This window comes from Pseudophryne corroboree, chromosome 9, assembly GCF_028390025.1.
Source record: "Pseudophryne corroboree isolate aPseCor3 chromosome 9, aPseCor3.hap2, whole genome shotgun sequence".
In the NCBI taxonomy this organism is placed as follows: Eukaryota; Metazoa; Chordata; class Amphibia; order Anura; family Myobatrachidae; genus Pseudophryne; species Pseudophryne corroboree.
Window position 1 is genome coordinate 285,924,408 of NC_086452.1, and position 26,395 is coordinate 285,950,802.

A 26,395-nucleotide genomic window follows, 5' to 3' on the forward strand; every position below is an offset into this window, starting at 1 on the left:
TTACCAATTCCAAACACTGCCGTTTGGACTGTCCACGGCACCGAGGGTCTTTACCAAGGTAATGGCAGAAATGATGATACTCCTTCGAAAAAAGGGAGTTTTAATTGTCCCGTACTTGGACGATCTCCTTATAAAAGCTAGGTCCAAGGAGCAGTTGTTGGTCGGAGTAGCACTATCTCGGGAAGTGCTACAACAGCACGGATGGATTCTATACATTCCAAAGTCACAGCTGGTTCCTACCACACGCCTACTGTTCCTGGGGATGGTTCTGGACACAGAACAGAAAAAAGTGTTTCTCCCGTAGGAGAAAGCCAAGGAGCTGTCATCTCTAGTCAGAGACCTCCTGAAACCAAAACAGGTATTGGTGCATCACTGCACACGAGTCCTGGGAAAAATGGTAGCTTCTTACGAAGCAAAATTCCATTCGGCAGGTTCCATGCAAGAACCTTTCAGTGGGACCTCTTGGACAAGTGGTCGGGATCGCATCTTCAGATGCATCGGCTGATAACCCTGTCTCCAAGGACCAGGGTATCTCTACTGTGGTGGCTGCAGAGTGCTCATCTTCAAGAGGGCCGCAGATTCGGCATACAGGACTGGGTCCTGGTAACCACGGATGCCAGCCTTCGAGGCTGGGGGGCAGTCACACAGGGAAGAAATTTCCAAGGACTTTGGTCAAGTCAGGAGTCGTCCCTACACATAAATATTCTGGAACTGAGGGCCATTTACGATGCCCTAAGTCTGGCAAGGACTCTGCTTCAAAACCAGCCGGTACTGATCCAATCAGACAACATCACGGCAGTCGCCCATGTAAACCGACAGGGCGGCACAAGAAGCAGGATGGCGATGGCAGAAGCCACAAGGATTCTCCGATAGGCGGAAAATCACGTCTTAGCACTGTCAGCAGTGTTCATTCCGGGAGTGGACAACTGGGAAGCAGACTTCCTCAGCAGACACGACCTACACCCGGGAGAGTGGGGACTTCATCCAGAAGTCTTCCTACTGTTGGTAAACCGTTGGGAAAGGCCACAGGTGGACATGATGGCGTCCCGCCTAAACAAAAAACTAGATATTGCGCCAGGTCAAGGGACCCTCAGGCAATAGCTGTGGACGCTCTAGTGACACCGTGGGTGTACCAGTCGGTTTATGTGTTCCCTCCTCTTCCTCTCATACCAAAGGTACTGAGAATAATAAGAAAACGAGGAGTAAGAACGATACTCGTGGTTCCGGATGGGCCAAGAGGAGCTTTGTACCCAGAACTTCAAGAAAGGATATCAGAGGACCCATGGCCTCTACCGCTCAGACAGGATCTGCTACAGCAGGGGCCCTGTCTGTTCCAAGACTTACCGTGGCTGCGTTTGACGGCATGGTGGTTGAATTCCGGATCCTAACGGAAAAGGGCGTTCCGGAGGAAGTCATTCCTACGCTGATAAAAGCCAGGAGAGAAGTAACCGCAAACCATTATCACCGTATTTGGTGAAAATATGTTGCGTGGTGTGAGGCCAGGAAGGCCCCAACAGAGGAATTTCAGCTGGGTCGTTTTCTGCACTTCCTACAGTCAGGAGTGACTATGGGCCTAAACTTGGGTTCCATTAAGGTCCAGATTTCGGCTCTGTCGAATTTCTTCCAGAAAGAACTGGCTTCACTGCCTGGTGTTCAGACATTTGTAAAGGGAGTGCTACATATTCAGCCCCCTTTTGTGCCTCCTGTGGCACCTTGGGATCTCAACGTGGTGTTGAGTTTCCTAAAATCACATTGGTTTGAGCCACTTAAAACTGTGGATTTGAAATATCTCACGTGGAAAGTGGTCATGTTATTGGCCTTGGCTTCGGCCAGGCGTGTGTCAGAATTGGCGGCTTTGTCATGTAAAAGCCCTTATCTGATTTTCCATATGGATAGGGCAGAATTGAGGACTCGTCCCCAGTTTCTCCCTAAGGTGGTATCAGCTTTTCACTTGAACCAACCTATTGTAGTGCCTGCGGCTACTAGGGACTTGGAAGATTCCAAGTTACTGGACGTAGTCAGGGCCTTAAAAATTTATATTTCCAGGACGGCTGGAGTCAGGAAAACTGACTCGCTTTTTATCCTGTAGGCACCCAACAAAATAGGTGCTCCTGCTTCTAAGCAGACTATTGCTCGCTGAATTTGTAGCACAATTCAGCTGCAGCATTCTGCGGCTGGATTGCCGCATCCTAAATCAGTAAAAGCCCATTCCACGAGGAAAGTGGGCTCATCTTTGGCGGCTGCCCGAGGGGTCTCGGCTTTACAACTTTGCCGAGCTGCAACTTGGTCAGGGGCAAACACGTTTGCTAAATTCTACAAATTTGATACCCTGGCTGAGGAGGACCTTGAGTTCTCTCATTCGGTGCTGCAGAGTCATCCGCACTCTCCCGCCCGTTTGGGAGCTTTGGTATAATCCCCATGGTCCTTACGGAGTTCCCAGCATCCACTAGGACGTCAGAGAAAATAAGATTTTACTCACCGGTAAATCTATTTCTCGTAGTCCGTAGTGGATGCTGGGTGCCCATCCCAAGTGCGGATTGTCTGCAATACTTGTATGTAGTTATTGCCTAACTAAGGGTTATTGTTGAGCCATCTGTTGAGAGGCTCAGTTATATTTCATACTGTTAACTGGGTATAGTATCACGAGTTATACGGTGTGATTGGTGTGGCTGGTATGAGTCTTATCCGGGATTCAAAATCCTTCCTTATTGTGTCAGCTCTTCCGGGCACAGTATCCTAACTGAGGTCTGGAGGAGGGTCATAGTGGGAGAAGCCAGTGCACACCAGATAGTACCTAATCTTTCTTTTAGAGTGCCCAGTCTCCTGCGGAGCCCGTCTATTCCCCATGGTCCTTACGGAGTCCCAGCATCCACTACGGACTACGAGAAATAGATTTACCGGTGAGTAAAATCTTATTTTTTCGGGTTTTGTGTTTCGGTTTTGGATTCGGTTCCACGGGCGTGTTTTGGATTCGGACGCATTTTGGCAAAACCTCCCTGAAAATTTTTTGTCGGATTCGGTTGTGGTTTGGATTCGGGTGTTTTTTTACAAAAACCCCTCAAAAACAGCTTAAATCATAGAATTTGGGGGTCATTTTGACCCCATAGTATTATTAACCTCAATAACCATAATTTCCACTCATTTCCAGTCTATTCTGAACACCTCACACCTCACAATATTCTTTGTAGTCCTAAAATTTGCACCGAGGTCGCTGGATGACTAAGCTAAGCGACCCAAGTGGCCGACACAAACACCTGGCCCATCTAGGAGTGGCACTGCAGTGTCAGACAGGATGGCAGATTAAAAAAATAGTCCCCAAACAGCACATGATGCAAAGAAAAAAAGAGGCACAATGAGGTAGCTGTGTGACTAAGCTAAGAGACCCAAGTGGCCGACACAAACACCTGGCCCATCTAGGAGTGGCACTGCAGTGTCAGACAGGATGGCAGATTAAAAAAATAGTCCCCAAACAGCACATGATGCAAAGAAAAAAAGAGGCACAATGAGGTAGCTGTGTGACCTTGCTAAGAGACCCAAGTGGCCGACACAAACACCTGTCCCATCTAGGAGTGGCACTGCAGTGTCAGACAGGATGGCAGATTAAAAAAATAGTCCCCAAACAGCACATGATGCAAAGAAAAAAAGAGGCGCAATGAGGTAGCTGTGTGACTAAGCTAAGCGACCCAAGTGGCTGACACAAACACCTGGCCCATCTAGGAGTGGCACTGCAGTGTCAGACAGGATGGCACTTCAAAAAATAGTCCCCAAACAGCACATGATGCAAAGAAAAATGAATGAAAAAAAGAGGTGCAAGATGGAATTGTCCTTGGGCCCACCCACCCACCCTTATGTTGTATAAACAGGACATGCAAACTTTAACAAGCCCATCATTTCAGCGACAGGGTCTGCCACACGATGGATGGATAGTATAGATGGATGGATAGTATACTTGACGACACAGAGGTAGGTAGAGCAGTGGCCTACTGTACCGTACTGCTATATATTATATACTGGTGGTCAGCAAAATTATGCACTGTCCTCCTACTATATATACACCGCACAACAACTAAAATGCACCACAGGTATGGATGGATAGTATACTTGACGACACAGAAGTAGGTAGAGCAGTGGCCTACCGTACCGTACTGCTATATATTATATACTGGTGGTCAGCAAAATTGTACACTGTACTCCTACTATATATACACCGCACAGCAACTAAAATGCACCACAGGTATGGATGGATAGTATACTTGACGACACAGAGGTAGGCAGAGCTATGGACTACTGTACCGTACTGCTATATATAATATACTGGTGGTCAGCAAAATTATGCACTGTCCTCCTACTATATATACACCGCACCACTTAAATGCACCACAGGGATGGATGGATAGTATACTTGACGACACAGAGGTAGGTAGAGCAGTGGCCTACTGTACCGTACTGCTATATATTGTATACTGGCGGTCAGCAAAATTATGCACTGTCCTCCTACTATATATACACCGCACCACTTAAATGCACCACAGGGATGGATAGTATACTTGACGACACAGAGGTAGGTAGAGCAGTAGCCTACTGTACCGTACTGCTACATATTATATACTGGCGGCCAGCAAAATTATGCACTGTCCTCCTACTATATATACACCGCACCACTTAAATGCACCACAGGGATGGATGGATAGTATACTTGATGACACAGAGGTAGGTAGAGCAGTGGCCTACTGTACCGTACTGCTATATATTATATACTGGCGGTCAGCAAAATTATGCACTGTCCTCCTACTATATATACACCGCACCACTTTAATGCACCACAGGGATGGATGGATAGTATACTTGACGACACAGAGGTAGGTAGAGCAGTGGCCTAGTGTACCGTACTGCTATATATTATATACTGGTGGTCAGCAAAATTATGCACTGTCCTCCTACTACTGCGCACAACAACTAAAATGCACCACAGGTATGGATGGATAGTATACTTGACGACACAGAGGTAGGTAGAGCAGTGGACTACTGTACCGTACTGCTATATATTATATACTGGTGGTCAGAAAAATTATGCACTGTCCTCCTACTATATATACACCGCACAACAACTAAAATGCACCACAGGGATGGGTGGATATTATACTTGACGACACAGAGGTAGGTAGAGCAGTGGACTACTGTACCATACTGCTATACTGGTGGTCATTGGTCAGCAAAATTCTGCACTGTCCTGTCCTCCTATACTACAATGCAGCACAGATATGGAGCATTTTTCAGGCAGAGAACGTAGATATTTTCAGCACACTCAGCACAGATATTTGCAAGCACACTGAGCACAGATACTTGCAGCACACTGAGCACAGATATATGCAGCACACTGAGCACAGATATTTGCAGCACACTGAACACAACTGAGAGGACGCTGCACGTCCTCTCCCTATCATCTCCAATGCACAAGTGAAAATGGCGGCAACGCGCGGCACCTTATATAGGATACGAATCTCACGAGAATCCGACAGCGGGATGATGACGTTCGGGCGCGCTCGGGTTACCGAGCAAGGCGGGAGGATCCGAGTCTGCCTCGGACCCGTGTAAAATGGGTGAAGTTCGGCGGGGTTCGGATTCCGAGGAACCGAACCCGCTCATCACCACTAAGAACACACTTTTTATGATTTATATTCAAATTAATTGTGCTTTGAATGTTTTCCTTTATCGCCCTTTGTTCGTGTATCTTTATGAAATGTAAATAAAAATCCTCAATGCAAAAAGGTATGTTTATCATTGAGAAGCTTCCAATTATTAATTTACAGTCATACTTTATTAGATGTTTGGTAAACTGTTTTAATCATTAGAAAATGTAGGCACCTGAACCGTCAATTCTAAACTATTGAAGTTGAATTTAAGATACTTTCTGGCCTATCAAATCATGGTATATGGGACTGTTATACAGTATATGTGGAAATAATAGTTTCCAAATGTTTTATATAACGAACAAATGCACCACTAGTGTCGCAATCTGCATGCTGTCCATACACAAAGCTTCAAAAACTGATACTTTTTGGAGCTGAACTGTGAGAACAGATGACATCTACTGATGGGATTATACTGCTGAGCCCTTCTCCATCCAAAAGAAGGAAATACATTGTATGAAGACAGATCAATTTGTATCCCTCTGGCCTTTGCAGTGCATGTATTTGAACGCACGTGCAGTAAAGCTATCTGGTGGTATAAACTTTAGCCACTACTACTTAACAATGGGGGTCATTCCAAGTTGTTCGCTCGCTAAATTTCTTTGCATCGCTGCGATTTTCCGCTTAGTGCGCATGCGCAATGTCCGCACTGCGACTGCGCCAAGTAAATTTGCTATGAAGTTAGGAATTTTACTCACGGCTTTTTCATCGTTCAGGCGATCGTAATGTGATTGACAGGAATGACAGGAAGTGGGTGTTTCTGGGCGGAAACTGACCGTTTTATGGGTGTGTGTGAAAAAACGCTACCGTTTCTGGGAAAAACGCGGGAGTGGCTGGAGAAACTGAGGAGTGTCTGGGCGAACGCTGGGTGTGTTTGTGACGTCAAACCAGGAACGACAAGCACTGAACTGATCGCAGATGCCGAGTAAGTCTGGAGCTACTCTGAAACTGCTAAGACTTGTGTAATCGCAATATTGCGAATCTTTCGTTCGCAATTTTAAGATGCTAAGATTCACTCCCAGTAGGCGGCGGCTTAGCGTGTGCAAAGCTGCTAAAAACAGCATGCGAGCGAACAACTCGGAATGACCACCAATATAAGTAGCTTCTGGGGATTTTCAGAACATCAGTTTCGGCAAGGGAGCAATACTAACTTGACACAGTGCATTGCTGTCCAGCACCACAACTCACTGCAAGTTACATACATAAACTACATGAGGCAATCTTTTGCTAATTATAAATAGGCCCCTTTAACTATTATTAATATTATTATTATTATTATTATTATTATTATTGCTTTTTAAACCTAATTGTTAAACTACTGCAACTTTGTTTTTAACTTTTATAGAGATTTAATGTTTCTTTAGTGTATTGCTCTCAGTACAAGTTAAGGAGCTTTTTCCCAATTTCTATGTTCTCTCAAAGCAGACCATATTTAGAACAAAATTTCTCAAAAAGCTGGAAGCCTCCTTTAGTCTGTTGCTAAAGTATATGGTCCCTACCAGGGAGGCCAATCCTGGGATCGGGATCAGCGGGATCCCGGGATTTAAGGCCAAAAACTGCCGGGATTCAATCCCGGGATTGAAAGCTCCAATCCCGGGGATTGAGGGATCAGCGTTGAGCATCCTCAGGATGCTCAGACGCTGCCGGCTAGCCAGCGCAGCATGGGAGGTCACACTTTGCCATCACACACACACCACTGGGAGCTGCTGGAAGAGTGCTATAGATCAGCACAATAGTGATACTCCCTGTAGTCCTCAAGGTTCTATCATACTGGGCATGATTAAAAATGGTATTATTCACATTGGGTGATGTATCAGTATATCAATGTACTATACAAGTTAAATGTATTTGCATGAAAAATGGTTGGAAGTTAACTGTCTTGCTGGTATTTCATTATAGCCACAGAACTTTAGAGATAAGCTGTTAATAGCCCTAGGATCCTGTATGGGACAGTAATTAGAGGTTGAAATTTGTGTATAACACTGCAGGAGTCCACCTTGCAACCCTGAAAAGACACAACTACCAAGGCATGACACTTTCTTCCTGGCCTATTGTAAAAATGAGTCCAGTTTGTGTACACAGTCCTATTTCACCAGCTTTAAACAGTCAATTAAAGAAAAAGGAATCCACCCCTGCCAGAATGACTCAGAAACCCCAGTGTGTAAGCTGAGACTCAGTCCGCTCTGATTTTGGAAGGGTTTAAAGAATCCCAAGAGGGGGAGGCTGCATGTGATTTGCAGTAGCTTTAAATATGGGAAACTGACTCTGCAAATTGTTCATTATCTTTGAGGTTGGTTAAGGGAGAAATTTGGTCTTTAATAATACCAGGTTATGAAGAGAGGCCTCACTCAACCAGCATTCTGTACTGCAGGTAACTAGAATATTGTTTTTCTCCCTATTTTATTTCTTAAAATTGTAATTACTTGTGTGACTATTTAAACTATTATATTCTTGTAACCTTTGTTTTTCTATCCCTATAAGCTTTGAAGTTTTACTTGAATTAAATCTTAATTTTAGTTTTGGATTCTGTGTTTTCATACCGAAACCCTGAGAGACTCATGTTACCTAATTTTTTATGTATTAATAATTGTGTGTGCGGGTGAGAGCAGGAGTCCACCCTGGGCTTGACCCAAAGGGTACTTCTGCTAGTGGCAGTTACCACTTGATTTACCATGTGTGCTGGGGTAATCAGTAAGATGTCACAGGCAGCGATTCTCAGATTGACGTATCTGGAAAATTGCGCCGGAGTTGTGACAAACTAGTAGGCAGCCATGGAATATTAAAGATTTTTTTTATTTAGGAAACTTAAGTGACGGAAATTTACCAGATACCACAACTCAAAGCTTCTATTAGTAAAAGTCACACAGTGACAACAATTTCTCTTTCCCATCCCTGCTTTTATTTGTTTTGCAAAAGATGGCCACAAACTACAACAAGCTCAGAAAGGAAGTACTTGTTGCACGGTGTCTGAAGCAGGGTCTGCCCAGTGAGGGCCAGACCAGGGAACAGAAGATCCAAGCCCTGATGGACACGGACCAACAGAAAGGAGCTGGGGGGAATCAATCGGATTCCAATTCTGTCTTGAATACTGTGTACAGTTCTGGGCACCGTACTACAAAAAGGATATCCTGGAGCTTGAAAAGGTACAAAGGAGGGCGACCAAACTAATTAAGGGCATGGAAGTTGGCTCTAAAGAAAATGCTTGATAGGCTAGGCATGTTTACACTGGAAAAAAAGGAGATTAAGAGGGGACATGATTAATATTTACAAATATATAAGGGGTCAATACACAGAGCAAGTGGGGGATTTGTTTTTGGTAAGATCACCACAAAGGACACAGGGACACCCGCTTAGGTTAGAGGAGAAAAGATTTAGCACTCTGAGACGGAAGGGTTTCTTCACAGTAAGGACAATACGTACTTGGATTTCCCTGCCTGAGAAAGTGGTAATGGCAGATCAGTCACTACTTTTAAGAATGGTCTAGATAAATTCCTAATGGATAAGGATATTCAGGGTTATGGTGGGTAAATCATGCACTTTAATATTAAAATAAAATAACTATAAAAAAAGAGGAATGGACATAACAGTTAAACATTCGCCAAAGTTGAAATTAGTGATATCCTGTACAGCAATATTTTAAGACTAAAAGGTTTAACTCAATGGACAATTTGTCTTTTTTCAATCTCAGATACTATGTTACTATGTATGTAAAGTATGTGAAAGAGCCTGACCCAATAATGATGCTGCAGCTCATAGTACAGTTCAGTACCAGAAAGGCTGCTGCTAGGGACAAAGAGGCTGATCGCAAGCTTCAGTTGGAGTTAGCCAAACTCAATCGCCAGCCTGTGGCCATCGACGTAAATCCTCATCGACTGCGTCAAGATCAATTTCCAGTGATGGAAAAGGACGGTGGACTAGACACCTTTTTCAGAACTTTCGAAAAGACTTGCAAGCAATTTCAATTGGTTTAGTCTGTGGGCCAGTTATTCAACCCCTTTCCTCTACGGGGAAAAGCGTTGGATGCATTTGCTGACCTCCCGTGGGAGATGGATGGGAATTATGCAGAAATTAAAAAGGCATTGCTGGCCTGGTTTAACATCACCCTGGAAGTATACAGGCAGAAGTTCAGGGGTCTAACCCGAAATGCCTCTGATACTTTTGCCAGACTGCACAGTTAGAAACCTTCCTGCAGCAATGGCTGGAGGGATTGCAAGTGAGGAACTTTGATGCATTAAAGGACCTCTTGCTACAGAAGCAATTGATCTCCTTGTGCCCAGCAGAAGCCAAGGAGTGGGTCCTGGATCGCGAACCCAAGTTGGTAGACAAAGCTGCCAGCTTTGCGGACAAGTATGCTGCTAACCGAACCGCCACAACAAAGAAAAGTTGGGGATCACCGGGGCAACCTACCTGGAGGGAGAAGAGACCTTCAGGAACCATCCTATCACAACCCCTGCAGCTGCAACCCCTGTTTCATCCCAAATTAAGAGGGTGGGGGGAAAGCTGGTTTGGGCCATGAGCCACTGGTGTTCTATGTTCTCTCATTTTCTATATTTACCAACTTAATGAAAAATCGGGGTGGACATCGCTATATATGGTCTTGGTTCAAAAGGGATGGACTGGTCTGGAAAATAAAGTACGGCTAAGCAAAGGTGAGGAGAAAACCAAACCCCTTACACCTGGAATCTTATTTCAATATGAATTTAAGATGGCCGCAAACCAGAAGTCTAAGGTGGAACGCAAGCGTCAAAGCATCATTTCTGCAAGATGGCCGCTGTTTGGAACATAACCGGAAGTTGACGGTGGAACGCACACGTCACTTCCGGTTGATGAATCCGGAAGTACCCAGGTGAGAATTGGCTTGATTGCCCCAATTAGAAGGGGTATAAGTATCTGGTCTGGATGGATGCATATTACGCAAGCTTGAAAAAGGAGATTGCCTCCGAAATGCGTCATTTGGATGACATGGACGTTTTTTACCACGAATCTTGCTGCTGAATGCCATACTCTCCTTCAAAGAATAGGCTCTTTGCAGTGGTGCTGTGTTACCGTGTTGCCTATTGCTTTGCTAAGCATTTGTCCACCGCAATTCCTTTGGAGGAAGAGAGACTTTTTTAACCTGGGATAAGTGCAATTATTTCTGCTGTATATAAGTCATATTTTGTGTATGTTGTATTAGTGACATTAAAAAGTGTGTTTTATCCATAACATTTTCAAGTCATTACATCTTTTTCATAGGGGCGCCTGTGTGCACATATATTTCGTTTTTGTATTGAGGAAATCGAGGTGGTGACAGAGGGCTTAGGGGATTTATCTAATTTAGGGTCTACAACCAGATTAAAGTCTCTGGTAATGGGTATAGAGCCTTCACAAACCTTCTGGATAGCGAGACAAAGCTTGTGAAAAAATGGTACCTGGTTGGAATTAGGAGCATGTGCTGACACCAAGGTGACTAGTTTATTATCAAGAAGACTGGTTAATATGAGGTAGCGGACATACACTACTTGTGTATGTAAGGTAAATTATATGGAATTCTTAAACAGAATGGCCACACCATTCCCCTTGAAGGGTCCAGTGGAAAATTAGCCAAGAGAAAATCTATGATCTTTCAAGATGGGAGGGTCCAGTGATGAAAAGTGGGTCTCTTGTAGAGATACCACTTCTGAATTTTGTTTAGCAAAATATCCTAACGCTAATCTTTGTTTATTTGGGGAGTTCAAGTCCTTAACATTTAAAGACAAAACCTTAACCATATAGAATTAAGAGAAACAGCATGGTATAGCCTACATGTGCATAGTACATCAATGAGGTGATGGTGAAGTGTGGTCACAAGAATAGGACATAGAAATGGAGAAAAAAATAGGGAAAGAGATGGCATGAAGGAGGAGGAAAAGGACAAAAACAAAATGACCCAGTATTTCGGGCCAGTTTAACTACTGCAGGAGAAGGTAAGAGGTGCAGTAGTACAAGAACAAGAGGGAACATGTGGTTAAGCTCCACCACCCATTTATGCATAATAGACTGATTAGAGCACAGTTGCCAACCTAAAAGGCATAATAACATTTAAACCATCAGAGAACCTAAAAAAAAACCAAAAAAACAACAGGACATTGCTAATAAAACATCCAATACAGTAATTCACATACTCATATGAACCAGCGTAACAAAGGCATTACTAAGGGGCTAATTCAGACCTGATCGTTAGGCTGTGTTTTCGTACAGCCTGCGATCAGGTCTAAACTGCACATGCGTATGCACCTCAATGTACAGGCGCACCGCATGGATACAAAGCGGATTGCCGCTCAGCGATGGCTTTGTGCGAAGAATGCATTCGCACGGGCGATCGCAAGGAGATTGACAGGAAGAGAGCGTTTGTGGGTGGCAACTGACCGTTTTCAGGGAGTGGTTGAAAAAACGCAGGCGTGTCCATGCATTTGCAGGGAGGGTTCCTGATGTCAATTCCGGTCCCGGACAGGCTGATGTGATCGCATCGGCTGAGTATGTCCTGGGCTGTGCAGAGACTGCACAAGATCTGTTTGTACAGCTCTGCTACACATGCGTTTGCACACTTGCACTGCTAAAATACACTCCCCCAGTAGGCGGCGACTATCTGATCGCAGCAGGGCAAAAATCGCGATCAGGTCTGAATTAGGCCCTAAGTCCCAAACTAGAACTCATCAGACCAGAGCCGGCCCTAACCAATATGATGCCCTAGGCAAGATTTTGTCTGGTGCCCCCTAGCACCACTGCTGGTTCCACCTCTGACCTTGTACCCCCTATATTTTAAATAGGAACAGTTCGCACATTTGGCGCACAGCCCAAAAAGGGGGGTTTTTGCTGGCAAGGGGCATGGCCACACAATAACCCTAATTCCAATTACGCCACACAGTACTGCCACTTTATTCACATATGATCATGCGATAGTGTCCATAATTCATATTACATCCCACAGTAGTATTACTTTACCTGATAAACGTTACTCCTCACAGTAGAGCCCCTTATTCACATTACATCACACTGAATTGCTCCTTATTCACATTACACCACACCCTATTGCTCTTTATTCACATTAGACGACACTGTAGTGCCCTTTCTATATGCAATGCCACATAGTAGAGCACCTTATACACATAATGCCACACATTAGTAATGCATTTATACACATAATTCCACACAGTAATGCCCCTTACACATATGAGACACCTTATTAATGTCCTTATAAACATAATGCGCCTTACACATTATGACAACCTTTATTAATGCCCTTTTACACATAATGTCCCTTACACATATGCCGCACATTTTTAATGCCCTTATACACATAATGACACACATAGTGCCCCCTACACATTTGCTGCACATTATTAGTGCCCCTATGCACATAATGACACACATACAGTAGTATACTGTTACACATATGCCGCACATTATTAATGCCCTTATACACATGACACACATAGTGCCCCTTACACATATGCTGAACACTACTGCACAACCAACCCACTCACATGCATACAGCACTCACACTGCCACTAACACTGTGACCTCTGCCTCTGCTTGGATACAGAGGTGTCCTCATAAATGTTACCTCAATGCTAACGTCGGGCACCTTTTTTATGAAAATGCATCTTATTTGCATTACTATATGGCTAGGATGCACAAGCAGCTTCTGCTGATTAAAATTATATGCAGCATTCCTATATATGTGGCTGTATCTGCATATGAATTGCTACACACAGAATATAGGCATGCCGCATATCATTTTAATCAGCAGAAGCTGCTGATGCCCCTAGGCATATCAAATGCCCTAGGCAATTGCCTAGTTTGCCTATGCCTATGGCCGGCTCTGCATCAGACATACAGTCTGACAGAGAAGCCAGTATGGGTAAACCTGTTCTTTAAGCGACTAACCAGTCGGAACAGAGTAGACTGTTTCTTAGAGCCAGAAGGTAAGCTGACGGAAATATCTCACTCCAATAGAAGCTTGACTCCAGCATCCAGGGGTGAAATGGTGTATGATGAACCTTCATATGAAATTATTAACTTTTCCAGAAATCCAGAAAATAAGTGATTTCTTGAGCACGAAGGGCTGAGGTGAGGGAAAGAGCGATCTCCGTTTGGCAATGGTTAATGCAGAAAAGTCTGGGAAGAGCTGCAACACACCCAGGATATCGGAATCCAAGTCTCCATCCGATTTAGCAGCCTTAAGAATACGCTCCATTGTGGTAGATAAAAGTGGACCCTCAGAAGTGTATATCTTGGAAACAAAGAAGGAACAAAGCGTGGTCTGGGAAGGCGATGAATTCTGTTGATAAGCAGATCTCTGTTCCAAAATAATGATAGAGCATGTCCCACCAGTTCAGAATTGGACATCGAATCCAGTATGCCTCAAATCTTGATGTTATTCTGCTGAGAACGATACTCTATATCTGCAATCTTGTCTTTAAATTCTTCCAGCTCACTTTGCTGTTGATCATGAGCTGTGATAAGATCGTTGTGGGACGAGACCAGCTCCCCCATGTTTCGTTCAAGGTGATCCATGCACTCTTCAACAGCACCCAGTTCCATCTTGACCTCACGTATAGCAGCCATGAGGTCTTGAGTCAACTCCATTTTGAATACTGTCATCACCTGGTATAGTGTTTTACTTTTAACTGTAAAAGAGGCATCACACTCAGGATCAAAGCCAGAGGCAGAGGGAGGACATGGAGGATTACTTGCCGGAGAGGTAGGGGTAGAGGCAGGGGACCCCGATAACGGATTAGAGGTGTGAGCAGCTTTCTGAGTCTCAAAGAAATATTTGTATCTATATTTTGACTCATATTGGGAAACATGTTCTATGGGAATGCCTCAGAAGAAACCTAAGGAAGTTCTCCCCTCCAAGGTAGAAGGGGGGCTGGTGAGATAATAGGGTTCCCCCAGAACTACAGAGACCCAGAAGCAATCAGGAAGAAGCTTGGACAGGGGATCAGGCACTATAATGAGAGGCACTCACATCTCCAGAAGCGCAGGTGTCTTCCTCTTCCACGGGTAATAAGTGCTCCTTCTTTCAGCCCAAATACTTTTCCCCAACAAGGATAGAGGGCAGAGGGAGTGGGTAGGCCTCCAGCTCCTCACAGACGATGCGGCAGGTGTGTAGCATCGCTTCCGGAGAACCGCACCAGAGGTGCATCCCCAGCGGGCTCAGGCTGCTAACTGAGGTCGCGGCTTCCGGACCGTGGGAAGTTTGCAACTTGCAGAGGCCTTATAAAGGTCTCCTGGCTCCGTGGGACTATCCCGGGCCACTGTGGGCAGCTCCAGGAGCCCCTTGGGGACTAGAGAGTTAAGTGGAGAACTGCTGGCAGCAGAAAAAAGGATTGGCAGGCCGAAGCTCTGCAGAATCACGTGCTCTCCGGACCACCGCTAGGCCACGCCCCCCAAAAGCAAGTAATTTTAATATTTTATTTGGTTCCAGTGTGCACCCCCAAAATATGCTTCTTTTGTTCTCCCTTCTCGTTTGATACTGTGGGTCTTAAACCTTAAGCATTGGGGTAGCACCTATAAAGAAAGTACACATAATAATCAAAATATTATTAAAGACAATAAGTGTACAAAGAGAAGGAACTCATGATGATTTGAGAATTAATTTATTGAACCATCTCTTTGGATGGGTGTGGATCATTAGATCGACAGTGTCTAGGTCGACAATGTTTAGGTTGACCACTATAGGTCGACAGTCAGTAGGTCGACAGGGTTTCTAGTTCGACATGTTCTACGTCGACAGGTCAAAAGGTCGACATGAGTTTTTCATGTTTTTTTGGTGTAGTTTTCTCCGTACAGCGACCGGGAAGCCCAAAAGTGCACCATGTCCCCTCGCATGGCTCACTTCGCTCGCCATGCTTCGGGCAAGGTGCCTCGCTCCGCTACCACTGCACTCGGCACAGGTTACCGTTCCAATCGTAGTCCACGTGGATCGTTAAGTAGGAAAAAGTTAAAAAAAAAGAAAAAAATATGAAAAACTCATGTCGACCTTTTGACCTGTCGACCTAGAACATGTCGACCTAGAATCCCTGTCGACCTTCAAACCCTGTCGGCCTAATGACTGTCGACCTATAGTGGTCGACCTAAACATTGTCAACTTAGACACTGTCGATCTTCTGTCGAAGTCAAAAATATTACACACCGCGTGCAAACACCACACAGAGTGGCCTCTGTGCGTGCGCGTTTTCACCGTGCATACGCAGACCCACACGCTACGTACACTGGTTAACGAGCCTTGTGCATTGGCTCGTGGTATGAGTATATACGGTAGCATACGCATTCGCACAGAAAAGCTACAAAGACATATTCAGTATTCAATGTTGCCACCCAAGTTAGGTGGCCATGCAGGATAACTTTGTAAGTGATTGCCCCTTTCAAAAAAAATCAGAGTTCGGCCGGCATCCCGCACGTCCGCCGAACTTGGGTGGCATTATATCCCGCCACATATATTCATAAGGATAAAAATACATTAGAGAGCGTACAAAAAAGGGAAACTAAAATGGTGCATGGTCTACATCACAAAACTTACCCGGAAAGTCTAAAAGATCTTAACATGTATAGTTTGGAGCAGAGAAGGGAAATGGGGGAACATGATAGAAACTTTCAAATATGTCAAGGAAGTGAAGTATTAGAACTCAAGAACATACACTGAAACTGGAGGGAGGCAGGTTCAGGGGAAATTTAAGGACACATGACTTCACAGAAAGGGTAGTGAATGAGTGAATTAGCCTTCCATTAGAGGTGGTAAAACAATAGAGCAAAATAAACATGCTTGGAATAGGCATATGAATATCCTTACAAAGAACTAAGGTTCAAAAAGGGTTAAGATTACCTAAAGGATAAAAAGGGGCAGACTAGATGGGCCAAATAGTTCTTATCTGCCTTCAAATTCTGTTTCTATAATATGGAGTGAACCCAGGGGTGTAGCCAGAACTTTGTGAGCCTCTAGCAACAGTTTGAAGGGGCCCCTGTCTCAATGCTTCTAGAGAGGCACCTCTCCACAGCAGGTGTTCATTTTATGCCCATGGTAGTGCCCTAGTTCATTTTCTGAACCATAGTAGTGCTCTACAGTAGTTCATGTTATGTCACATTGTAGGGCTACCAGTACACAATATGCAACACAGTATTCCCAATTCACAATGGGGGTCATTCCGATCCGATCGCACACTGCGCTTCATCGGGTCGGAACTGGACAGCGACGCCGCTAGCGAAGAGAGCGGTCGCAGTGGCAACCGCAAGAAGATTGACAGGAGGAAGGCGGAACCGGGTGGCAACTCACCGTTTTCTGGGAGTGGAAATCCAAATGCAGGCGCGTCGAGGCGTTTGGAGGGCGGATATCTGACGTCAATTCCGGGACCTGCAATGCTGAATTCATCGCACAGGGTAAGTAACTCTTACCCTGGTCTTGTTTTACACAAAACTTTTTTTGCATAGCCAGGGCTGCACAAGCGATCGCAGCCTTGCTATGCAAAAAAAACACACCCCCATAGGCGGCGTCTAGTTGATCGCACAGGCTGCAAAAAGTTGCAGCGTGCTACCAACTCAGAATGACCCCCATTGTTGCATACAGTGACCCAGTTCATATTATATCACATTACAGTTCCCTCAGTTAATATGAAGCCATACTATGGTGCCTCCACTTCATATTGTGCCACATTACAGTGCCCCAGTTTATATATTATGCCCCAAGTTAATTTCATACTACAATGAGCAAGTCCTGTAGCATAACTAGATATAATGCAGGCCCTATGGCAAAAGTTTGTAAGTACCCCTATCTACCACCCAATAGTGAAAACTATGATGGTCATTCCGAGTTGATCGCTCGTTAGCAGTTTTTAGCAGCCGTGCAAACGCATTGTCGCCGCCCACTGGGGAGTGTATTTTCGCTTTGCAGAAGTGCGAACGCCTGTGCAGCAGAGCGCCTGCAAAAACATTTTGTGCAAAACAAGACCAGCCCTGGACTTACTCTTTGTGTGCGATGATTCTAACGTTGGAGGGTTGGCTTTTGATGTCACACACCCGCCAGCGTTCGCCCAGCCACGCCTGCGTTTTCCCTGGCACGCCTGCATTTTCTAAGCACTCCCTGAAAACGGTCAGTTACCACCCAGAAACGCCCCTTTCCTGTCAATCTTCTTGCGGCTGCCAGTGCGATTGAAAACGTTGCTAGAACCTGTGCAAAACCACAACGGGCTTTGTACCCGTACGTCGCGCGTGCGCAATGCGGTCCATACGCATGCACACAAATGCAGATTTTTAGCCTGAACGCTGCATTGCGAACAACGGCAGCTAGCGATCAACTCGGAATGACCCCCTATATGTAGTGCATGTAACTTTGATAGGGCCCCCTCTCAGCTCTGGGCCCCCTAGCAGCTGCATTCGCTGCACCCATGGTAGTTAAGCCCTTGATTGAACCCTTCTCAGCAGCTGAGTACTCTGCTAGCTACAACGGACACTGTTTCAAGTATTTAGGTAAGTTGTTGCTTGGAATTTACTCCATAAGTGTTTATTGCCATCATCATTTGTTTGATGGCTCATTTCTTTTGTATGATTTTCAATGCCACAGTATTGTGTGTGACTGATTATGGATCTGCTTTGTAATACAGTCCTGGAAATATCATGGTTACGTCTCTAGACTGGACTTTATTCTGCATTAATTTAGTATATGTGCATTATATCATTACTGTATACTGGGGGTCATTCCGAGTTGTTCGCTTGGTAAATTTTTTCGCATCGCAGCGATTTTCCGCTTAGTGCGCATGCGCAATGTCCGCAGTGCGACTGCGCAAAGTAAATTTGCTATGCAGTTAGGTTTTTTACTCACGTTTTTTTCTTCGTTCTGGTGATCGTAATGTGATTGACAGGAAGTGGGTGTTTCTGGGCGGAAACTGGCCGTTTTATGGGAGTGTGTGAAAAAACGCTACCGTTTCTGGGAAAAACGCGGGAGTGGCTGGAGAAATGGAGGAGTGTCTGGGCGAACGCTGGGTGTGTTTATGACGTCAAACCAGGAACGAGAAGCACTGAACTGATCGCAGATGCCGAGTAAGTCTCGAGCTACTCAGAAACTGCACAGAGATGTCTTTTCGCTATATTGCGAATCTTTCATTCGCAATTTTAAGAAGCTAAGATTCACTCCCAGTAGGCGGCGGCTTAGCGTGTGTAAAGCTGCTAAAAGCAGCTTGCGAGCGAACAACTCGGAATGAGGGCCACTGTTGTGACTAGTTATTTATTATATTGATTTTTATTCATACATATTTTATAATGTAATACAGTAACTGTACTCAGGGCCGGCAATAGAAATCCCGGGGCCCGGTACCCTTCTGCCTCTGGGGCCCCACTGCTTCCCCCCTGAACTTCCCCCCTTGAACCGCTTCCCCCTTGAGGAAAGATGTATATATATACAGGGCCGGTGCTAGGGTGTTCGGCGCCCTCCTGCAAAATATAAATTTGCGCCCTCCCATACTTTACATGCAGGGCCGGGGGGTTACCGTGGCCTCTTGGGCCCCTGAGCTGCAGGAAATCCGTGCACGCCTATGCATGTGAACTCTCTGCCCACATACACTCTGTGCAGCGCTAGTTATGGCTCTGCACACAGACAGTGCCGTAACTAGACATTTTACCGCTGTGTGCAAAAGAGGGCATCGCCCCCCCCCCCCTGTATGGAAAATAGGGGCAGTGCGCGCCGCAGGCACGCGTAAAATATATAGGGGCGTGGCTTCATGGGGAAGGGGTGTGGCCACAAAATAATACCAATTCATATTACATATTATAGTAGTCTCCATTATTCAAACTACGTCACACAGTAGCGCCACTACACCAGGTAGAGCCCCTTTTACACATTACGGCCAACAGATTCCCCTTTTTACACATTACGGCAGACAGCGTCCCCCTTTTTACACATTACGGCAGACAGCATCCCCCTTTTTATACATTACGGCAGACAGCGTCCCCCTTTTTACACATTACGGCCGACAGATTCCCCTTTTTACACATTACGGCAGACAGCGTCCCCCTTTTTACACATTACGGCAGACAGCATCCCCCTTTTTACACATTACGGCAGACAGCGTCCCCTTTTTACACATTACGGCAGACAGCCTCCCCTTTTTACACATTACGGCAGACAGCATCCCCTACGGTGGACAGATTCCCCTTTTTACACATTACGGCAGACAGCGTCCCCTTTTTACATAATACGGCGGACAGCGTCCCCTTTTTACACATTACGGCAGACAGCGTCCCTTTTTTTACACATTACGGCAGACAGCGTCCCCTTTTTACACATTACGGCGGACAGCGTCCCTCTTTTTACACATTACGGCAGACAGCGTCCCCCTTTTTACACATTACGGCAGACAGCGTCCCTCTTTTTACACATTACGGCAGACAGCATCCCCTTTTTACACATTACGGCGGACAGAGTCCCCTTTTTACACATTACAGCAGACAGCGTCCCCTTTTTAAATACAAACACACACATACATATACACACACACACTTTCTCTCTCACACTCTTTTTACATCCCCTTACCAAAATCTTGCTGGCCAGATCTTCCACAGTCTGCTATACTGGTCCATGTAGCTCCGCCCCCTTGGTCCATGTAGCTCCGCCCCTTGGTCATGTAGCTCCTCCTCCTTGGTCCGTGTAGCTCCGCCCCTTCCGTCAGAACGAAAATTGACACTCCTCTCACTGTCACAGGGAACAGAAGGGAAGGAGTCATGCTGCCGGCGCTGCTGCAGCTGCCTGTCAGTGTGACAGGGCAGGCGCAGCAGCCAGCAGCAGGGGGGAAAGGACGGCGCTTCAGCAGGGATGCAGAGCATTGAAGGCGCCTCTCCTGCCCGGCGCCTACCTGCACTGCATCCCTTTGCTGAGTGGGTAGAGCCGGGCCTGTGTATATATATATATATATATATCCATTGTAGAAGAGCCGCACTCACATGTCGTTAATAATCACAGTTGCTGGGGTGCAAAATCCAGGAACAGGTCCTATCAGAACAAAGTTCCACGATACATGTGCACAAATAAGGATGCGCTCACCAGACTTCTCCAGGGTGAAATTGATAGATTTTAATCCAGACAGCACATACTCACAAACAGAAGGTCAACGTTTCGGCTCACAGCAGAGCCTTTGTCAAGACCAGATTACCAGGTTGCCATCTCCCTAGCACTGCTCTGAATAGTGAAACCATATATACCCTTGGTGCAGCCACCCCCCCCAATCATCCAATTAGCAGCATGAACAAACAGGCCATCATTAAGCTAATATCAGCCAGCTGTCACAGGATAAGACCAAATACATATACACAGCACAAACCAGACACACACATAAATTGATTTTAAAACAACTCATTGTGGCCACACAAGGAGTCTAACATCGTGTGTGAAACGCACGCCGGTACAGTGACACGTACGGCACTTCCTGTGAGCCGCGCATCGATTCATTTGGCTTACTTGACCGGTAAGACTGACAAATCGGTGGCAGCACATTTCTTGCAATTCAAGCATCAACTTTCCACCATGCGGTCCATGATAATTGACTGGGTGCCTCCTCTTGCCAGGGGAGGGGACAGGAACAAGTTGTTACTAAAACGCGAGGCATATTGGATCCATTTCTTGGGGACAATGTCACCGAAAGGACTCAATGAACAGAACCCATTGCACATGTTTTTGTGATTTGGCATCGTCTGAGGCTGATGCCAGTCTGATTTTTGCTAATTTTTCATGATATTTTTATGTTTCATTATTTTTTGTGACAGTGCAGGGGTGTTCAGCTCTTTGAGTGATCTATCAGTCATGTCATCTGATCCTTTTGTGTTTTTTGTTTTTTTGATTGAGTTTATATGTACTCCACTAGGTTTATGTGCATCTCGTGATGCGATTTTTCCTTGTGGTTTTTTATAGGTTTTGGGGATCTATGTTTAGCACTATGTTTAGTCATTTTTAAATGTGTATACTTGCAATGCCCTGATGACTATTCTGATGGGTGCCTGTGTGCTATTGGTGCAGCCCGCCTGTTAATCATACTATCGATTGTGACATTCCTGTTTACTTTGGTAGTAAGGGGATAGGGTTGGTTCTTGCTGACCCTTACGTATGTTTGCTATATATTGGGGGAGTTCAACAGCCGTGTACATTTATGCACAATGTTTTTTCAATCTGAGGTTAACGTAATTTGTGTTAGCAACTGGGTATTTGTTGCCTGGCTACAAGCGACCTGAAGTGATGCGGTCTAGAAATCCCTGTGGCAGCTCAAATACCACAGGTTGCTAGGTAATCGATTGATTTATCCTGATTATGTATCTGGCCTATATGAGGATCTGTAGTGGATACTTTGGTTGTTCACTCCGATGTGGTTTACATAAGCTAATGTGGTCTGCTTTACTCACGGCGCCGTTACTTGGCAACGCCGGACGGGAAGTGATGCGCGGCTCACAGGAAGTGCCGTGCATATCACTGTACCGGCGTGCGTTCCACACACGATGTTAGACTCCTTGTGTGGCCACAATGAGTTGTTTTAAAATCAATTTATGTGTGTGTCTGGTTTGTGCTGTGTATATGTATTTGGTCTTATCCTGTGACAGCTGGCTGATATTAGCTTAATGATGGCCTGTTTGTTCATGCTGCTAATTGGATGATTGGGGTGTGTGGCTGCACTAAGGGTATATATGGTTTCACTATTCAGAGCAGTGCTAGGGAGATGGCACCCTGGTAATCTGGTCTTGACAAAGGCTCTGCTGTGAGCCAAAACGTTGACCTTCTGTTTGTGAGTATGTGCTGTCTGGATTAAAATCTATCAATTTCACCCTGGAGAAGTCTGGTGAGTGCATCCTTATTTGTGCACATATATATATATATATATATATATATATATGCATATATACACTGTACATATATATATATATATATATATATAATTATTTATATATATATATATATATATATATATATATATATATATATATGTCAATCAGATAAACTAAATATACCAGTCATTAGCTTGCAGCCAGCCAGGTCATCTCCTGCAGCAGAGGGGGACAGGGAATAATGCAACAGCCAGCAGAGACAGTGTGGGCACAGCTCCAGCGGCGTCATTCATTATTACACCATCAGGTGACTCAAGCGACCGGGATGCGGGAAAGGGATTTGCTGGGGGAGAAGGGGTCATCGGGAGAGAGGAGGCCACTGTCGGCTGTGTTTTTTACCCCTGGACAGCGTGCCTGGTGGGAGGTCAGGTGCAGCATTATACGTCACAGCGCAGGACCCGGCCAAGTGACAGGGTAACACGGGTTGGGTGGGGGCAGAGAATGTACGGAGCAGCATGTTAATTGTCTTTTTTTTTTACTTAATTGGCAGGGGAGCGTACTGCGGGGCCCGGTATAAATGTCCCCTTTGACCCCCCCTGTCGCCGGGCCTGACTGTACTTATATAATGCAGATAATTGGAATATTGGTGAAAATTCGTTATGCTATTTGATGTGAAATACTTGTGGAGGGTTAGAATAATCCAACACAATGCAACATTTGTAAACTACAGTATTATATACTGCAATGATGATTTCATTTGGTTTGAAATACCTCTGTTTATGTAATGCTGATTTGGCAGTTTTGTGATGATTTCATTTGAAATACCCAGGTGTATGTCATTTTAATTACTAGGCTATTTCTGATGATCAAAAAATATAGGGAAGATTATGCATAGACAGAAATAAATGCAGAGTATATATTGTGCAACTAAACTACACTAGGGGCCTACTACAGACCTGTTCGCTCACTAGGGCTTTTTGCTGTCCTGCGTTCACATAGTCGCCGCCCATAGGGGAGTGTATTTTCGCTTTGCAAATGCGAAATGCATGTGTAGCAGAGGTGTACAAAACAGATTTTGTGCAGTGTCTGAGTAGCCCAGGACATACTCAGCCGCTGCGATCACATCAGCCTGTCCACGACCGGAAACCGCTTGGACATGCCTCCGTTTTTCCAAACAATCCCAGAAAACGGTCAGTTGCCACCCACAAATGCCTTCTTTCTGTCAATCTCCTTGCAAATGCCTGTGTGAACGGATCCTTCGCACAAACCCATCGTTGAGCGGCGATACGCTTTGTACCCATGCAATGCACCTGCGCATTGCGGTGCATATGCATGCGCAGTTTAGACCTGATCGCCCGCTGTACCAAAACGCAGCCTAGCGATCAGGTCTGAATTAGTCCCTATGTGTGCTGCTTCTGTCAACAAAGCGGTGAAATGCATCAAATTGTATTGGCATAAAAAACAGTAAGTCACTGAAATAATAAAAATTCATCTATAAACAGACTGTAAAGACCAGCACACAGAAATGTAAATGATGCACAGTATACTAATATAGGGACAAAACATTGCTCACTATTTATTTTCATTTTCTTATAATCAAATGGAATTTCTTTGATGAGATCCAAACCATAAAAAACACCAATCTGGTTTTTCCAATAGCAGCACCAAAACAGAAATATGGTTTGGGAATCTAAACCAAACACACATCTTAAATAGTTATGAGACAATACACACGTCACTAGCATTTGCAGGTGTATTCTCACTGCAATGCCTTGAGTTGCATTTTTAAAACAGCCTGCATGAAACAGAACATTCATATATTTGTTAATGAATGCAATATTGGTATAAGCTATTAAACATATTATAATTTACAAAACTGCCAACCCTGCAATGGATGTAAAATCTTCGAAGAGTAGATGTTAAGCTTATCTATACTCATGGATTATACTCTAGAATATTATGAATAAGTTCATAGGTTCTTAATGTATATTTTCATTCACTCTCTTCTGCATCAAAACTGCAATCTAATAGATACAGTATTTGGTGAATATTGGTACAAAGGTCCTATAGACAGCAACAGTCAAAGGGTGCCCGGTAGTGTGTGCAGATTTAGAATAATCGATAAGATCACTTGTACTGTACGTCCACTGTGGGGTTGCTTCCTAGTGATCATTGCCACATTGGTTCAATTAAATTGGGTTCAAAGTGGATAGCGCAATGCCTTGAACCCTGGATTTTGTCAAGTTGGTCCTGTACATTGCTTGTCTGTCACTATTCTTTGAACAGTTCTTCAGAGACTGTTCCCTGGAATTTCAAGGTCTGTGCTCTACTATACACTCTGAACCCACATTCTAAAATGAGAGACACAAAGCAGGTCTTGTCCGGCGTTCTGGAATCTGGTCCGGTCCGGCTTTCACCGAATCCCGACACAACAATAGATCAGAGTTATTGGACCTTATATTATATTGCACCAGAAATATTTATCTCACTAGAAGACATTCCAGCCCCCTCTAAGATATTGCAACTAGTTAATCAATGAGCAGGATAAATGTTTTGTAACTTTACAAGACTTGTTAAGTATGAATATAATGTTTGAGCAGTAAAAAGTAGTAGTCCCACATCAAATCATGCAAATTCTAGCTCTAGCTAATGACAGCAATATAAGACGCTGCAATTCTACAATAGGGGAACTCATCCACTATTTTCAAAGTCTTTATTGATTGTAAAAGACCCCTGTGGTGCTGCCAATTGAAGCAATCTCCTTGGATACTTTTCTGCATTCACTTGCTCATTGCTGTGATATAACTGATCCTGGAAAGCCTGGCACATTGCTCTGTAGTGCAGTCACTGCCTCCTGTAATCCTCAGAAAAAGAGAGTAGGCAACGAGGGTGATACAAATTAAAGCAGATGGAAGGCAAAGAACGAGAGAAATTTGTCCGCACCTTATTTGAAATATCCAGGTGACATCTATAGCTCTGCATTCCAGAAAACAGAATATCTTTCACTGCACTACCTATATACTGTACAATTCTATACATATACTGCATACCTGGTTGGAACGCACGTTACTGTTCGATATTCACTTCATACTGTGTGGACCACACTGCAGATATCTGCATATGTACACAGATATATTCCTCTGCCTACACACTCTCTCTCTCTCTCTCTCTCTCTCTCTCTCTCTCTCATCACACATTAGAGATGGAAAACTGTCACTGTACAGACATTTCCATTTGACATATCAAAAAATACAAGAGAGAAATGTTTACATTATATTTTACAAATACTGCAATAAAATGTACCTACATCACATGCCATAGCGCTATAAATTACATAAATACCAAATCACAAGTAGAACACATAATTATGGGTCCCAAGCATAAGTGTGAGTGACTGTAACCTGAGCTCAGTCCTGCCTGTCCATCTCTTGGGTCTTTTATCTACACCTAGTCATTCTGCATCACCCATCATTTATCTCCCAGGGAAACCCATCTCCAGATGTACTCACCCATAAGTACATCATTCCAGTGATACAAACACAGTAGTTACGGACAAAGCCTTTGTGATGGAGGGAGGGGGGCTAGGGAGGCTCTCACCCGTTCTCCGTCTCGCTCAGTGCCTTCTCCCTCTCTCCCAGCTCTGGGACATGGCAGTCCTCACTGTAACTCAGCGCACGCCCTGGGGGAGGAGAGAGGGTTGGTGAGCAAAAGAAGAGACAGGGAGGGTGAGAGAGAGTATGGAGAAAATGATAGAATAGTAAAATTGTGCAATGTATAGAAAAACAACAAAACATAATAGTATTAGAGGCTACAGACAGAAGATGTGTGCTGGATAAATGAGGAAATACCAGGAATCATTTGGGAGAAAAAAAAAAAAAAAAAAAAAA

At 44.6% G+C, this 26,395-nt stretch overlaps 1 protein-coding gene across 2 annotated transcripts in view; it reads right to left on the reverse strand.

Annotated features, from left to right (window-relative positions):
- The window catches only part of RBFOX2 (RNA binding fox-1 homolog 2), a 1,097,056-nt gene extending 1,070,930 nt beyond the window's left edge, over positions 1-26,126 (reverse strand). Inside the window, exon 1 of one of the 2 annotated variants that reach the window (XM_063940332.1) lies at positions 26,018-26,126. In XM_063940332.1, coding sequence (XP_063796402.1) covers positions 26,018-26,032 — 15 coding nt within the window. In that variant the 5' untranslated portion in view covers positions 26,033-26,126. The remainder of the gene's footprint in view (positions 1-26,017) is intronic. The other variant, XM_063940334.1, reaches the window with a different exon arrangement.
- Between the last annotated feature and the right edge of the window lie 269 nt (positions 26,127-26,395).